The sequence below is a fragment of the Rana temporaria genome, chromosome 3 (assembly GCF_905171775.1).
Source record: "Rana temporaria chromosome 3, aRanTem1.1, whole genome shotgun sequence".
NCBI lineage: Eukaryota > Metazoa > Chordata > Amphibia > Anura > Ranidae > Rana > Rana temporaria.
This window is the reverse complement of record NC_053491.1, coordinates 285,381,808-285,399,972: the sequence shown is the minus strand read 5'-3', so window position 1 is coordinate 285,399,972 and position 18,165 is coordinate 285,381,808. Positions and strand designations below refer to the sequence as shown.

General features: G+C 44.1%; 1 protein-coding gene across 1 annotated transcript in view; it reads left to right on the top strand.

Annotated features, from left to right (window-relative positions):
• Positions 1-17,387, top strand: part of LOC120930459 (phospholipid-transporting ATPase VB-like) — a 160,867-nt gene extending 143,480 nt beyond the window's left edge. Inside the window, exons 4-5 of the mRNA XM_040341643.1 lie at positions 7,881-8,159; positions 16,855-17,387. Coding sequence (XP_040197577.1) covers positions 7,881-8,159; positions 16,855-17,053 — 478 coding nt within the window. The 3' untranslated portion in view covers positions 17,054-17,387. The remainder of the gene's footprint in view (positions 1-7,880; positions 8,160-16,854) is intronic.
• The last annotated feature ends 778 nt before the right edge of the window (positions 17,388-18,165 follow it).

The following is an 18,165-nucleotide window of genomic DNA, read 5'->3' as shown; positions in this document are numbered from 1 at the left end:
AACAATAATTTTTCTCTTTTTGTTTATACACAAAAACCAATCTATGGTTGATCTGAGATACGATGCAAAAACCAGGGGTTCCATTTAGCGTCGTGAAGCGGCATGGTATCCCTAAGTGTGTGATGAATCTTCTCCGTGAGCATAATTTGGTCCACCCTAGACACAATCTGTGCCAGAGGAACCATGCTAGACTTCCAATGGAGCGCAATCGTCCAATGAACCGCCACACATATAGTGTGCAAAAGACACATCAGGGGTTTAGGGGTATCTGGGATACTCTCGAACAGCAAACAGTGAGTGTGTGTCAGAGCCATGCTACTCCCAGCCAACTTATCCAACAAATCCAAGACCTCTCTCCAAGTGGAACGCAACTTTTCGCATTCCCAAAACAAATGTAAGAAAGATCCCTGTTGGGGGCAACCGCGGAAACACAAGGGGGAGCTCTGAGGGAAAATCTTGCTCAAGCGAAGGGGGGTGAGGTACCAGCGGGTGAATAATTTCACGGCCATCTCCCTAACTGAAAGGGAAATCGAACACTTTCTCATGTTTTGCCAGCAAACATCCCAGTCCCTGTGGTCATAGCCAAGGCCCATCTCCTGATCCCATTGGGTCATGTGTTTCAAAACAGAATCACTCCCACTTCCCCCCCATAGAACCGTATAATATAGAGATAAGACCCTTCTGCCTCGGGGAAGTAGAACACAGTGTTTCAAATGCCGTATTGGTGTCAGAGGGCACAGCCGCATAGTGTGTCTGAAAAAAATGACGGACCTGCAAATACCTGTAATATTCCCTCAGGGGAATGTCCCTCACAGCACTAAGCTGAGAAAAGGAAATTAATCCATCTTCATGTTGCAAGTCAGCCAAAGAAGTCAGACCACAGCTACTCCACCATCCGAAGCAAGTAGGCGTGTGAAAGGCCGTAGGAAACCTGGGATCCCCTAAAAAGGATGCTGCTGGAGGGAACCTAGAGATAAGGGCCAGACGGGAGCCAAACCTCTCCCACATCCCCAGCTCCTGAGCAACTATTTGGTTTTTACCCTTTAATAATGTGGCGCAAGAGTTTGAGGACCATAAAAGACCAGGCAAATGAAAAGGTTTAATCGAATCTCCCTCAAAACGCACCCAGGGGACTCTAGGGTGGCTAATGTTCCACTGGGCCATCTGTGAGAGTCTACTCGCCAAAAAGTAAAACCAAAGTTGAGGGACTCCCAACCCACCCATCCTGTATGGTCTGTAGAGCACCTGTCTGGAAAACCTAGAAGGTTTGTTATTCCAGATACATTTATTCAAATGAGACTGTAACTTCAGGAGGAAGGTCTTCGATACCGCCACGGGAAGGGCCCTAAAAAGGTACAGGAGCTTGGGCAAAAATGTCATCTTACTAGCCGTGATCCTCCCTAAAAACGAAATCCTATATTGGGACCAAGACTTAAGAAGCTGCTTAATCGGAGCAACCAATGTTAGGTAGTTAAGGGAGAAGAGTTGTGTAAAATCTCCCGGCAGCTTTATACCCAAGTAGGAGATGTTAGACTTAGCCCATTGAAATTGAAATGTCTGTTTGACGCCTATGTTATCTAAGGATAAAAAATCAGTTTATACCTGTATCATGCTCCTAAATTCCATACCTTGGTTCACCCTTAGACCAAATTCACACCTGTATTTTAGCCAGACATGTAGATGCAAGGAAATCAGCTGGAGGTCCCAGCAATTTTCTGCAGGAGGCAGTCCTATTAAAAGCAAGCTGGTGGTACATTAGGCATTCAACAGGTACAGAAGTAAGTGTCGGCCATTACAGGCCCCAAAAATTAGCCCACGGCCACAGGCGTTCACTGGACAGCAAACAACTTTGTATTCTGTGGCTGGTGGTACATTAGGCATTCACCGGATACAGAAAAAAGTGTCGGCTAGTACATGCCCAAAAAATTTGCCCACAGGCGTTCACCTGAATTTGAATGAAACATGATCTACTGGTCACATGTGTTGAATTCCTCCGAGATCCATGCTTCATTCATTTTTATAAATGTGAGGTAGTCAACACTGTTGTGAGCTAGGTGAGTGCGCTTATCGGTCACGACCCCCCCTGCTGCACTGAACGTCCTTTTGGACAGAACACTGGATGAGGGGCAAGCCAACAGTTCCATTGCAAATTGTGCAAGCTCTGTCCAGAGGTCAAGCCTGCCCACCCAGTAGTCCAGGGGTTCATCCTCTTCTTGCAGGCTCTGTTGGATTAGTACTCGAAACTGTTTCTCTGTAAGTGGAAATTCCTCTGCCAGCGGACGCAAAAGCAGAATGCAGCATTTCTCTAAGCAAGGCCTGAAAGTGCTGCATTCTGATAGCCCTCTGTGATGGTGCTAACATTTCCGCCATGTTTTGTTTGTACCGGGGGTCTAAGTACGTTGCCACCCAGTACTGGTCATTGTCCTATGCTTTTTATACAGGGATCCCTCTTAAAACACTGGAACATGAAGGCCCCCATTTACAACTGGAAGCGCTGTACTGGCCTGGCTCCTGCTCATCATCCAGGATAATGTCATCATCGTTCTCCTCCCCCCATCCACGGACAACACCAGGGATCCCAAAAAGGTTTAAAGCATGCTCTTCTTGCTCCTCCTCCTCTGCCCCGGAACCATCCTCCTCTGACTCCTCTTCAGACTCCTGTTGTTGACTTGTGTCAGGTGGAGTAGCCCCCCTGGGAATTCATCCAGCATTGCGACTTCCTCATCTTCCTGCTCCTGTTCCTTGACAGCTTGATCAATGACACGACGCAATACACGCTCCAGAAAGAAGGTGTAAGGTACGATGTCACTGATGGCGACCTGGCTGCGACTGACCAGTTTGGTGATCTCATCAAATGGCCGCAGAAGTATGCATGAGTCGCGCATGAGCAGCCACTGGTGCGGTTAAAAAAAACAAGCTCCCAGAACCTGTCCTGCCGCAGAGTTCATACAGGTAGTCGTTAACTGCACGTTTCTGCTGGAGCAGTCACAAATAAGACATCTGACGGGCAGGTTGTGTCGCCGCTGAATGTCTGCAAGGCAAGCCATGGCCGTGTAAGATCTTCTGAAATAGGCTGAGATTTTCCTGGTCTGCCGCAAAACGTCCTGGATACCAGGGTATTTGGCAACTAATCGCTGCACGACCAAGTTCAGGACATGTGCCATGCATGGCACGTGTGTAATTTTGCCCTGTTTCAGCGCGCTCAGCAGATTGGCACCGTTGTGGAGGACAATTGTGATAATAGAGGGGAAGGAGAAGTAGAAGAGGCTGGACGGTAAGAGCCTGGAGTGTGGCTTTGCGGGTTCTGATGGCGTTGCTCTCACTGGGCTTGGTGATGGGAGGCCAGGTGCCTTCTTAAGGCGGTCGTCCCTAGGTGAGTGTTGGGCTTACCGCGACTTATGCGTTGACTGCAAAGGCTGCAGATGGCAACACTATTGTCTGCAGCGGACACGTTAAAAAAAGCCCACACTGCGAAGCCATGGGCCGGCGTCTTGGGAGCGCCAGATGTGACCGTACATGGTTGATGGCTAGCTCCTGATACATTAGGAGTCTGGTTTGCCCCTCCTGTGCAATGTAAGTTCGGCCTGCTTCTCCTCCCTATCTGCTGGTCCATCTCTCCCTCTGAACTCCTTTTCCTCTCTTGTGGGCACCCACGTGATGTCTGTAGACACGTCATCATCAACGTCACCTTCCCCATAACAGTAGAGATCTCGGAGTAGGCCGCAACAGCAGGCACCAACCTCCTTGGGCTGATCTGAGTACTGTCGTTAGACTGCTAAGTGCCGGCTGTTGCTACCTCCTCTTCCTGATCCAATGCCAAGAATAGCTGCGCATCTAAAAATGTGTTCTGATGGATCAGAAAATAATTCCTGTGACTCAAGCTGAGGGTATATAGTGGTGGTGTTGGTGGCGAGCCACTCAACCAAGTCTGGTGCGTCCTTTGACGTAATTGAACGAACATTGTGCCACTTCCCACTTTGGCTCCGGCCTGGTGCTCCTGCCCTACCCCTACCACCCCTGTGGAAGGGCCTGTCTCTTCCTCTGCCTGTCATTTTTTAAATGTTTTAAATGACCCTGTGACAATAGAAGTCTCTAGAGAAACGCAGTATATGTGGAAGAAGGTATATAACAAAATCTGTCGTTTTGGGAGGCCACTGGTTTATCGCACCAGTTACGAAACTTTTTTTTTCAGGAATTTTGTTAAATGTGTGTAGCAGAGGTAACGCAGCGAAAGAGGCAAAAATTCAGCAGTAACCAAATACACCGCCAGTCACAATGCTGCACAATACAAATCCACTATAATATGCTTTCTATATTCAAAAGTATATTATAAGTGTATATTACAACTATATACTGCAGAGCAAGTAGTACACCTATACCAGTGCTTGAAAGGACTTTTGTGGACCTGTTAGGTAGCGATTTGTGTCGCTAAAGTCTGTCCCTGCTGGAAACGCCAACCTCTCCCTACACTGACAAAAGTATATGAATGTATTTGACACCTATATACTGCACAGCAAGTAGCACACCTATACCAGTCCTTAAAAGGACTTTTGTGGACCTTTTAGATAGATATTTGATAGAATACAGCCTGTCCCTGCTCCAAACAGCACCCTCTCCCTACACTGACAAAAAGCAGAATGTAAGATGGCCACCAGATCAGGTCTATTTATAAGGTAGGGGCAGTGCTGTCTTTTCCATTGGGCACGCTGGGAAGTTGCCCGGGGGCCTCACTTGCCTGGGGGGCCCCATCAGCTGACCAGCGACCCCAGTAAAAAATGGTGGAGAGCTTAAGGTCAGAACTGTAGAACTGTATCGTGTCTACAGTCTCTGAGGAAGAGTCTGGAGAGGAGTCAGGAGTGGGAGTGCCGACGAGACGGGGGTCACGGGAGAAGTCAGACATGGGGAGACTGTAGGAAAAAACCAGAGCAACCAAGCTGGAGCCATCTGACTGAGCCTTGCACGGCGCACCTGAGAGGAGGTCAGTGATGTAAGGAGGGAGTGAATACAAAAATAGTGACCCCCCCTTACCTTGTAAGTGTATTTACTCTACGGAAGGTGGTCTCTGGTCACCAGAGTGCCCCCCACATCAGAGTTCCTGGTGTTCCCCTTTAAATCAGAGTCTGCAGGATTCCTCCTTACAATGCAAGGGGGAACTTAGTCTGAGGACCCTGATGTAAGTGGGAACTCTGATATAAGGTGGTCTCTGGTCACCAGAGCCCCCCTCCACATCAGAGTTCCCCCTTAGATCATGATCTGCAGCGTTCCCCTTTACATAAGAGTTCCCTTTCACTGTAAGGGGGAATCCTGCAGACTCTGATGTAAGAGGAAACTCTGTGCAGGCTGGGTTATAGTAACCTGACCTTCATTCTAATAGCACTAGCTATGTGTTTATAGTTTAAATACTGACATTTGCATTGTTTGGCACTGAAAACTGTAATTTTAGGTACTTTTTTGCAGTGCCAGTAAAAAATGTGGTTCTGCCAGTAAATTTCATGATTTTTGTCAGTAAATTCTCGTGCTTAATTGTGTAGACAGGGCCCCAGTGTACTCTATTGCCCGGGGGCCTATAATGCTCCTAAGATGACACTGGGTAGGGGGTATGTCCATGTGCTGAAATGTCTCAATTGGCTGTCCTGCACCACCTGATGGATGTGTCATAGGTCAAAGTTCAATGTAACATTGCGGACCGCCGCCAACATCGCCAGATGTCTGCCGGTTTGGCGGACCACGAACACGCAAAGTTCGCCGCGAAACGACCGCCGGGCGAACCGGCAGGCCATCTCTACTCCCACTGAATTTTTTCACATCTACATGCTATCGGGCAAAAACACAGGTGTGAATGTAGCCTAACCCATCCTGTAAAATGTGTCACCAGGAAAGACAGCTGCTTTATTTATACTGATAAATGAGTTCTAAGGCGGTAAATCTATAAAATATTGTGTTGATAATGTATATATGTAATGCTTACTGTTAACGTGTTACTCTCACTATAGAACGTGTGCCACCTTCCAGCGTGTGTATAGGTATCTGCATTGCTAATCTGAGACAACCTTTCTCACTTCACAGTATTTGTATAGGTATCGTTGCTAAACTGAGACACCCACACACTTCTCTTCCGGTATTTGTATCGTTATCAGCAGTGCTATATTTGAACTAAAATGCTGTCAAAACATAAACTATTGGCAAGGTGCAAGGGCTAGACGGCAAAAATAGGTTCTGCTTTCTGAAAAGGGTGAGAGACAGGACATACTAGTTACTTGCTACTCTACAACTCACAAGCCCTTCTGCCTAGTGCACAAATTGGCCTCTAAACTAATTTGTTTCATTTTTTTTATAATTTTAATAAGCTGGCAATAGAAGACAGCTTAGTAGATGGAGGATGTGACATGAGTAACAGTATGTTGGTTTTAGTCTGTAAAAACTGTCTGTAATTGCTTTTGGCATCAAAGTTTCTTCTCAAGAAATGCATGCACACTAATTATTAGCAACGCTATGGGATTGATTTACTAAAGTCAAATCCACTGTGCCCTTGAAAGTGCAGCCGCTGTAGATTTGAGAGGAAGCTCTGCTGATTTCTATCGTCCAATCATGTTACAAGCAAAAATGCTGTTTTTTATTTCCCTTGCATGTCCCCCACTGATCTACAGCGACTGCACTTCCAAGTACACTTGCACTGCACTTGTAGTGCACAGTGGATTTGCCTTTAGTAAATAAACTTCCCATATAACTTTAACTTGAAAAGCTAATTGACTGAACCTGAAAAATGATTGCCTACTCAATTGCCAGTTGTAATCCCATTCTATGCATTAAGGTGAAAAACCTTCTGTGCTACAGATTCCCCCCAGGGCCCCCCTTTTTCTCACCTAAACCCGACCGTTCCAGTGCCAAGGACAAGCCCAGCACCACCAGCCGCTGTCTCAGCTCTTCATTGGATAGATTGATAGCAGCCATTGGTTCCCACTTCTGTTAATCAAATCCAGTGACACGGGAGCCGGGGCAGAGTCCTGCTGTCTGTGTCAGTGGACGCAGCAGCAGGACTCGGGAGTGCTCCCGCACAAGTGCCCCCATGGATAGGTCCTGCTACTTAATAGAATTTATGAAGTACTGTATCTGCAGGTGGCAGGTGGCAGAGCTGAATCCTGACTATCCTGATAGCCCTGGCTATCCCATAGCAAGTATTACTTTCAGAGCATTAATTTTCAAGAAACTTCCATTATCATAAAGTTGAAAACAATTACTGTATACTGCAGAAAGTTAGAGAGGACCCCCCCCCCTCCGTTTTTTTTTATCCCCTCCTACCTTTTTTGCAGTTATATTCAAAAAACATACTAACATGCTCACATGCCCAGCCAATCCAGCAAGTGTCCTGCAGTGGTCCACCACTCCACTGCCCTACATCAGTTCCCAGCACTGCCATCTTCCCTTCCTACATCATCAGGACCTGGCCCTTTCTTCAGGGTTTGGGAAGCCACCCCCGATGATGTACCCTAGGTCTGCCCTCTAGTCACTGTGTGTCGCTGCTCCAACTGCTTTCTTGGATACGTATAGGTGATCTTTCAGGAGGCTGCAGGAGCAGGGACACATCATTCTCATGTAGGTGAGAATAGAGGCATGGGGTAGACAAACATTTAAAAAATAAGCCTTTTCAAATAGTGCTAGTGGAGGGTTGCAGTGAGGAAAATTTGATTATGGGAATAAAGGTCTTCTTTAAATTGTGATTCATTTTTTATATATATGCATTAAACGTTTCCATTACTCTATGCAGTTATGCAACGTATCTACCAGCAAATACTGTAGGAAGTATAGTTACTTACACTGTATTCACTGATCATATCTTATGTAAAAAACGAAACACTGACTTTTTGTTCTGTCTTATACAGGTCAGTGCTTTTACTAATGGATTCAAGCTTCTATCGGTGGAGGCAAGTTTTACAAAAAGATTCTTCAACATGCCCCTCGGAGAGAACACCTCTTCTGACATCCAGGAAGAAGACTCCAACATACAATCTGAATAAGCAACGAGTAGTCTTTGCCAATAATAAGAAATTGGAAAACGACCGCAAAAGAGTTTCCAGATTTTATACTGGAAACAAAATCCAAACAACAAAATACACCATTTTAACCTTTCTGCCTAAAAACCTATTTGAGCAGTTTTACAGGTAAGAAATGAAAAAGTCTGATGCTGCATCTGTCCCCCACCAGCTCTAACACTGAGGCCCCGTACACACGACCGAACATGTCCGATGAAACTGGTCCGCGGACCATTTTCCAGCGGACAAAAGTTTCTTAGCATGCTTAGAAACTTGTCCGCTGGAAACCTGTCCGTCGGACATGTCCGCTGGTTAGTACGTCTAACCAGCGGACCGAAATCCCGCGCATGCGTCAAATTGATTCGACGTATGCGTGGAAGCATTGAACTTCCTGGTTTGCGCACGTCGCCACGTCACCGTCACCGCCGCGTCACCGCGTTCTCTGTCCGCGGGGATTTTGGTCTGATGGTGTGTACACACATCAGACCAAAATATCCCAGGAGACATGTCCGATGAAAACGGTCCGCGGACCGATTTCATCGGACATGTCTCCTCGTGTGTACAGGGCCTGAGAACCGAGCAATCTAACACCACTGTGGAGGGGGGGGGAGTGCCCAGCTCGGGCTCAGTCCAGGCAAGATCCCGACTCCATTGTCGCAATCTTGCCAGAGCCTAGACCGGTTCTGTGATGTCAGCCAACAGCAGACTTCAGCCCGCTGTCTGCTGAAAACGGGTCGCAGAATGAACCATCACTGTAGTGATCCATAGGAGGAGTACTTCTCCTTTAACTCTGAAAGCTGTGCCCAAAAGAGGCAAAGGACTAGTCACCATTATTGCATATGTCTCCCTGCCGCTGATATTTTCCCCATTACCAGCTTACCATGTCTTGTTCTGCACTGTGTGGGGGTGGCCATTAAGGAGACCTGTAAACGGCACAGTAGTGAAATCACAAAATCTCACTCCAAATTTGCAATCCAATCAGAGGCAGCAGTGTTTTATATGTCACACTTCAGATTTACAACTATGAGGCTGTAGGCACAGGAGTGTCTGTGCACCCTCCCACACCAGGAAATGCATTGCTATTTATTGTATTGTATCTTTATCTGATTAAATATCATTATAATAAACTCATAAAAAAATTCTACATTCATAATCAAACTGCTACATTGTAGAGATTTAAAGTTAGTTTTACTTTTACTACACCTACGTGCGTTCTGCAAGGGCATATAAATATAATACAGTGCTAGTGAATCTTGTGCAGTTGTTGATGACTGCCCTGTAAACGAAACTAGTAGAAGCTAACCATGTTAAATGTCAAATACTGTTGTAGTTGTAGTGCACCCCCTAAAGAGCCGCAAGTGAAATGGGATTTCCCACCCTGCAAAGTAAGGCACACAATTTTCCACAGGCACACTTGAGTCAGAAAACAGTGCAGCACTTCACTTGCTTTCAAAACAGACTCAGCTGGGACACTTTAGTAAATCTGGAAAATCACCAGAATAAAGCAAGAGCCCTTTACAGGCAGGGATTTCGGGCCCCTTTGGTTGTGTAGCAAAGATCCTAGCACCACCTCTTCAGGCACTGCCAGCCTTCCTGCAGCTGCCCCGTTCACTAGCCCTTCTAGCTAACTTCTCCACAGTCCTCCCAGACTGACACTCTTCCCACAGTCTTCCGAGGCCGCACGCTCACCAGCCCACCCTGCTGAACTGCTCCTTCTGTCCTCACACTTGCTCCTGTGCCTCCAGGAAGGATGTCATCAGTGTGTTGTAGAGGGTCCCTCCAGTACCCAAGCCCCATACCCGAGGTCAACCCTCCCAGCACTCCTCCTCTATCTTCCACCTGGCTACCCCTTTGCTGGCCTGACCCATGAATATTTATGAGTTACCCACCTCCTGCCAGTCCTTACTGGGTATTGACTGGGGCCCTAATTAATACTCCAGGCAGCTCCTCTTAAGCTCTGCCCTCTACTTCTGTAAGCTTCTCCAAAGTTTCAGAGAGCATGGGAAGGTACCAGAGATGCTGCCTGCTAAGTCATCCAGCCTTCTTGAGTCACTCAGCCCTAACCCAGATTCAACCCAGCCAAATCAAATTCACCTACTCTAACAGCTATGTACACTAGCACACTAAGCCAGAGGGTGCTACATAGCAACGCAAAGAGAGGAAATCATTTTGAAGTTATCAGATTATAATCCAAGGCAGAACAAGTTCAGTTGAATGTGACTAAATACTAATCGCTATACTATGACCTGAATAAATGAGAACCTTCACAGATATATTTCCAAAGTCTCTGTTCCTTGTCCATTATAAAACACTGACTAAATGAAGACCTTTAACCTGCCTGGCAGTATTCCCGAGTCAGACTCGGGCTTGCCTCGCTAGATCCACAGGCTTGGTTTACTTACCTTGTCCCTGGATCCAGCGATGCCACCGCGTTGTGTGAGCGAGCGGGACCTCGCTCGATTCACACAGCGTCCTCCTGTGCCTCCGATCTCCGTTTCCTGTGACGTTACGACGCACGGGGACGGAGAACAGCGCCAAATTCAAAAAAGTAAACAAACACTATACATACAGTGTACTGTAATCTTATAGATTACAGTACTGTATGTAAAAAAAACACACCCCCCTTGTCCCTAGTGGTCTGTCCTGTGTCATGCATGTCATTTTATATAATAAAAACGTTTCTTTCTCCCTGCAAACTGTAGATTGTCCATAGCAACCAAAAGTGTCCCTTTATGTCAAAAATAGTTTTAGATCAGCTAAAAAACAGCGATAATAAATTATAATCACTTGCAGAATTGTGTGATAGCGATTTGTGGGGAAATTCGTCATAAAAAAAAAAAAATAATGACAGCGACAATTCTGCAACTGAGCAAATTTCAGTGATTTTGATTTGATTACATTATTGAATCATTTTTATTATAATTATATTATTATTTGTTATTATTCATAATTATTTATTATATTATAATTTATAATTTTGTTTTTAAAAAAATTTCATACCCGGGATGCCTATTAGAATCTTGTTTGGTCAGATTTAAGTGAGTTATTCCTAAAAGTTACAGGCCTACAGTATAAAACGCCAAATTTCCTTGCAAATAATGGTACCGCTTTCAGCATGTTTTTTCTGAAAGAATCATACCGCCAGGGAGGTTAAATACCACAGGGAAAACCATTGCTTTGAAAATAATTACTACATTTTTCAAACCTTCAAAACACCACCTGGATGGTTCATCATGGGGCATCTAGGACAATGGTGTTTGGGTGAGAAGATGAACTTTACCTTAAATGAACTGTCCTGTACTGTGTTTAACAACATAAAAACACTGTGCACTAATGCCAAAATCGCATCCCAGGTGTGAAGTGTGGTGGTTTTGGGCCACTTTGCTGCCTCGGCACCTGGACAGCATGCAAACTTAGAGGGGCAAAATTCCAATATGCATCATTACATTTTACATATAATATCAGGACAGTGGTCTATATTGGCTGACATGTAATAGAAGTTGGGGGATGTAAAAAGACCTTTGACCTGAAACACAGGAATAGGAGTGAAACATGTATATTTTTTTTATAACCTTCAACTATGCTGAGATTAACAGCAATATAGAAAATAAGATTGGGACTTTAAAGGTGCAAAATACACAAAAATATATCAAAATAATTTTATTTTATAAAAGTTAAAATTGACAGAATACAATCCATCTACATTTTAGTATACAGTTTCAGAGTGTGCTGGTTGACAAAAATATCTACATGTTTCACCACTGTTAGTAGCTTCTTCAGGAGTTTTACATTTGTCAGGCACTTATCTACTGAAAACATAAAAAAAAAAATATATAAGTACACAAATCAAAAAACTCTGAACAGAATATATATTAAATCCCGAATAGGCTGGATCAAAAGGAACAATTTATATTGGGAGCAAACAATTACCTGTATGAAGATGGACTAGTTGAAGTTATAAAATAGGCCGAAAGGTCAAGAGGAAACCCAGAGATTAACAATGATGTAAAAAAAAAAAAAAGATGTTAATGTAAAGAATCCTCAAAATCTCAACAAAATAAAATAGTTGTGTATGAAGGAATTCAATACCATTAAAGCCTGATCATTACAAAGCTAATTTGATAAACAGCTCTACATTTTTTATTTCAGTCTGGACTACGAATGTTTAAAGTGGTTCCAAACTGAAACCATTTTTTACTTTTAAGCCCCATACACACATCATTTTTTCTGCATGTTTTTCTCTTCAGGTTTACCAAAACCATGTAGTGCAAGGGCCTGCATACAAATTGAAACTCTTAAGGTTTGACCTCATATTAGATGGTTTTGGTAAACCTGAAGAGAAAAATCTGCAGGAAAATTGATAGTGTGTATGGGACTTAACGCATTCCCTGCATTAAGGTAAAAGGCTCCCCCCTCCGCCTGAGTCCTCTATTGATTCAGCATGGTCCCTTCTGCAGCTTTTCTTTCCCATCCCTCTATTCTCACAGGCTACACTGAGAGCAGCGAGAGCCATAGGCTCCTGCTGCTGTCAATCAAATCCTCTGAAGATGGAGCAAGGAGCATGGCAGAGCCTTTACTGAATGTACACAGCCCAGCTCAGGAGCGCACCTGCATGAGTGCCCCAATAGCACACAGCTTGCTATGGGAGCACTTGAAAGAAATGAGGAGAGGAAAGCTCAGAGAGGGTAACACCAAAGAAGAGGTAAGTGATTGCCCTGTACAATATTTTTGCACAGAGCAGGGAAGGATAACCTCTTTTTTATTTGAATACAAATTTGCCTTTACAGCCACGTTAAAGCTGAATTCTAGATAGATTTTAAATAAATGTGCAGTTTTATGTATTCATTAATAATGTGTTGTCAAATGCAATTTGTGTAAACACCTGAATCTGGTTTCCTATTAGCGTCTTGTAATCTCCAGTACAGCAGAACTGAGGCCCCATACACACGAGAGGATTTATCCGCAGATACGGTCCAGCGGACCGTATCCGCAGATAAATCCTCTCGAGGATTTCAGAGGATTTCTATGCGATGGCGTGTACACACCATCGCATTGAAATCCCCGCTGAAATCCTCTGCCGATGACGTGTCGCGCCGTCGCCGCTATTATGACGCGGCGACGGGCGCGACGCTGTCATATAAGGAATTCCACGCATGCGTCAAATCATTACGACGCGTGCGGGGAATCCCTTTAGACGGATGGATCCGGTAAGTCTGTACAGACGAGCGGATCCATCCGTTGGAATGGATTCCAGCAGATGGATTTGTTGTGCATGTCAGCAAATATCCATCTGCTGGAAATCCATCCCAGGGGAGATTTCTCTGCGGATAAATATCCGTTGGCGTGTACACACCATAGGATCTATCCGCAGAAACCCATTTGATGGGATTTATCTGCGGATAGATTCTATGGTGTGTATGGGGCCTAAGACGTAGAACTAAGTAGAGGGAGGGGTCTGCATTTTGGGCCAATCCCATGTCCTGCATGCATATGTACTAGCAAGTAACATGCACAAAGATGAACTGCTGCTGTTCCTTTACTGTCTGCTCACAGGCAGGGAATAGGAAGATTACCTGTCTTTTTACTTAAAGTGGTATTCAGCTTAGAAAAACAAAAAACACTTACCTGCTCTGTGCAATAGTTTTGCACAGAGCAGCCCCGATCCTCTCCTTCTCAGGTCCCCCGCCAGCACTCTTGGCTTCTCCCCATTGACCAGTGCCCCAATAGCAAACTGCTTAGTATAGAGCCTTGGCTGAGCCCCACCCCTACTCTCTTTTCATTGGCTCACTGGCTGTTGTTATTCGACAGCTGTGGCAGCCAATGGCTCCCACTGCTGTCTCAGCCAATGAAGAGAGGGAGTCCCGGGACAGCCGATGTTCTTGTTCACATGGCTGGATCGAGAGGCGACTCAGGGGCCCGGTTCACACTGATGCGACAATCACTCCAACTTTTGGAGCACTTGTCGCATCAGAAGTCTGACCCTATTCTGTGCAATGGAAGTGTTTAAATCTGTGTAACTTGAGATGCTCCAACTTAGAAAAAGGTTTCTGAGCTACTTTTGGTCCGACTTTGGTCCGTCTAGCATTGACCTCTGTTAACCACTTTCCCACCGCACCATAGACAAAAGACGTCTACAGCGCGGTGGAGTTATTCTGGGAGGATGTCCCTGGGACGTCCTCCCAGAATCCTTCACTCGCGCTCCCGGAATCATCTGTGGGCGCCGGGTCTAGAAGACCCGGCGCATCACAGATCGCGGTAAATTGCAGCTGATAGCGGCAGTTTACCACATGATCGCTTGTAAACAAACCGGCGTCATGTCATGACGCCGGTTCCTCCCTCTCCTCTCTGTACCGATCGGTACAGTGTGAGAGGAGAGGGGGGAGAGCGGAAGCAGCAGCAGCTGCTGTGGGCTGGATCTGTGACAAATGCAGTCACAGATCCAGCCATCCCTCCCTGCGCAATACTCTGCAATATATGGTGCAATAACACCAATACTCTGCAATAACACCAATACTCTGCAATACCCCCCATACTCTGCAATACCCCCCATACTCTGCAATACCCCCATACTCTGCAATACCCCCCATACTCTGCAATACCCCCCATACTCTGCAATACCCCCCATACTCTGCAATACCCCCAATACTCTGCAATACCCCCAATACTCTGCAATACCTGCTAATATGACAGAAACAAGATTTTTTTTTTTTTTTTTTACAGAATTTTCAGTGTTTTTTCTTTTATAGCGCAACAAATAAAAAACCCGGAGGTGATCAAATACCACCAAAAGAAAGATCTATTTGTGGCGAAAAAAAGAAAAAAAATTCAGATGGGCACAATGTTGTATGACTGAATTATTGTCATTCAAATTGTGAGAGCACCGAAAGCTGAAAATTGGTCTGATTAGGAAGGGGGTTTAAGTGCCCAGTGGTCAGAAGTTGCATGCAAGTCGCGGGCAGTGTGAACCCAAGCTTAGTGGGGGAGGGGGGGGGCTGTGGGGAGAGCAGCAAACAGCAGTTTTTTTTTTACCTTCATGCATAGAATACATGAGGGTAAAACACCTTCAGCCTTTACTACCACTTTAACTGTAACAGAAAAAAGTGTCGAAACTATCACGGCTGTATATTCTGACAAGGCTGTGGTAAAATTTTAGGACTGTGTGGTCAGAATAACAAATCCTCTGGTAGGTAAAGTAGCTGATATACAGTATTTTTTTTATTTTTATAGTTTGCTCAATGTTACTGTTTCATGTTTTGGACTTCTCTGGCTGCATGCTTGTTCTAGGTCAGTAACCTAGAACAAGCATGCAGCCAGAGAAGTCCAAAACATCCTATCCTACATTTGGGCCAGGTAATCACTAGAAAGTGAGGATTAAGATGCACGCTGGACATTTTTTTGCTGTCCCTAGTGGCTTTTGGAATTTCTTTCCCTGCTTCTAATCACCCTACATATTAGCTTATGTGTCTATGCACACATATAGGCATTTAGACCTGTTCAGAGTCACAGGCCTTTAGAAGAATATCCATGTCCATGAGCAGCATAGTCTTGACAGAAAAAATATTTGACTCGCCTAAATGTGTGTAGGCCCATGTAAATGTATCTAAGCACTAGGTGCATTTAGTGTTTGAGTGTTAATTCCTTTCAATGGGCAGAATACATGATTATTCTGGCTAATTAAATGAATTAACGGCCAAGCGCTTGACGCACCTAAACGGGTAACGTGAGTTTACAAGCATCAAGTGTTTTTTCTGCCAAAACGTTGTCAGTAGGAAAGGAGTCTAGGAGAGTGTATATGAGGCCTTAGAAACAAATAAACTTTGGCAAAGTCTACATTTCTATCCTTGCAATTCACTTTAAGCAGTTTGTTTCTGTGCATTTGTGTGAAGTGTTCCCCAAACACATCAACTCTTTTGTGAATTGCTCTATTGATTAGCATTGGTCAGATGTTTCATTATGCTATGCTACTATCATTTTAAAAGGATCACATTGGTAAATAAGATGAAGAGTTTTATCTGCATGTTTAACCACTTCCCATCCCAGCCATAGTAATATGACTGGCGCAAGGTAGCTCTGCCATCCTGGGCGGCCGTCAAATGACGTCCACGGCTTCCCGGCCACTAGGGGGCGTGTTTGCCCGCTGCGACACTCGTTAGCCGATGTGCGTGCCTGGCGGCCGCAATGTCCGTCGGGCACCCGTGATTGCCGGTCACAGAGCAGCAACGTGGATCTGTGTTTGATCGCCCCCTAGTGTTAACCCCTTCCCTGCCAGTGACATTTATCCAGTATCAGTGCATTTTTATAGCACTGATCGCTGTATATTTGTCAATGGTCCCAAAATCGCGTCAAAAGTGTCTGATCTGTCATCCGTAATATTGCTGTCCCGATAAAAATCGCACATCGCCGCTATTACTAGTAAAAATCTACTATTTTGTAGATGCTATAACTTTTGTGAAAACCAATCAATATACGCTTACTGCAATTTTTTTACCAAAAATATGTAGATGAATACATATCGGCCTAAACTGAGGACAACATTTTTTTTTTTTTTTTATTGGGATATTTATTATAGCAAAAAGTAAAACAATATCGTCTGTCTTTTTTTGTTTATAGCACAAAAAAAAAAAACGCAGAGGTGATCAAATACCACCAAAATAAAGCTCTATTTGTGGGGAAAAAAATAGGTACAGTGTTGTATGAACATGCAGGTGTCATTCAAAATGTTACAGTGCTAAAACCTGAAAATTGGCCTGGACAGGATGGGGGTAAAAATGCTTGTTATTGAAGTTGTTAAAACTAGCAACTGGTAACTGTTTTTCTTTTACAGGTCTGCAAACTTGTATTTTCTGTTTCTTGCTATCTTGAATTGGATTCCAGTAATTGAAGTTTTTCATAAAGAGATAACCATGGTGCCGTTGGTCATAGTTCTCCTGGTTATTGCTGTTAAAGATGGTGTTGAAGACTACAAAAGATATCGTAATGATAGGAATGTCAATTTGCAAAGAACTACTATATATAATAAGTAAGTTGTACAATGTTGTTGTCATTACAATTTTTATATATATTTTTTTTATTAATGTGATCTCCCTCCCCTCATTTGTACAAAAGTCTGTTGGGGTTTACTCACAGGTAAAAAAAAAAAAAAGTTCTGGACAGCTTGCAAGTGACTGTCTGTCAGAGACTGTTCACATGTAATGGGGCTATTAGGGTATTTGGGTGACAATGTACACCATTCATTTAGGAAATGTTTTGTAGACAGCTCAAGTCACACATAGTTTCTCAAGTCAACAGCATATTTCATTAAGCAGAAAGCAACCCATAGACAGTTCAATTTCTTTCCTTACAGTCAGTGTTGAATTCCTCCCGCGGTGCTATTGTGTTCTGCCAGTGGGGGGTGAGGAATATGTGTATGTGTATGTATATATATATATATATATATATATATATATATATATATATATATATATATATTTATTTATTTAGTGACAGATAGCCCTAGGGCATAGTCAGGGGTGGAGTGTTTGTGTCAACCAGTCTCTTGTGTCTGCTCAGGTTGGCTCCTGTTTAGCAGTAGACGGGGGTTAATATCCAGACACACCTAATCAACAAAGTGTTGTAATGGAGGCTGGTGGGTGTGTGATTCAGTCTTTGATATGAACAGGCTGAGACTGGGCACTGACCAAACAGTCCATTGTGCAGACAAAGGTTTTATTGCCATTCTGCATTCTGTGGGGTTGATCTTTGTTGTTAGTTTTGTCCTATGGAGAAATAAAATGGGCAAGAAGCATAGAAGTGCACTTTGGACTGCCTTCAAGTTATGTTTTGAAGTTGACCACAATGCACGTTTGTGTGTAGGTTATTTATACAGTATTTGTGTGCATGTGTGTATGTATATACATATATATAATTTTTATTTTTACTATACTGTATATAAAAACACAGAAGGTCTTGGAGCACAGAGAGAGCTTATTTTTATGGATTGGCTTGATTGTTATATCGTGGGGGAAAAAAATAAAATTCTTAAGGCCTATTTATGAATGCACCTGTGTTTGCCTGGGTGACATTGGATCCTGTGGCTGTGTCTCATTCCTGTGCATTGATGAAGTGTCTGCATTGTGGTTAGTTTACATTTGATCCC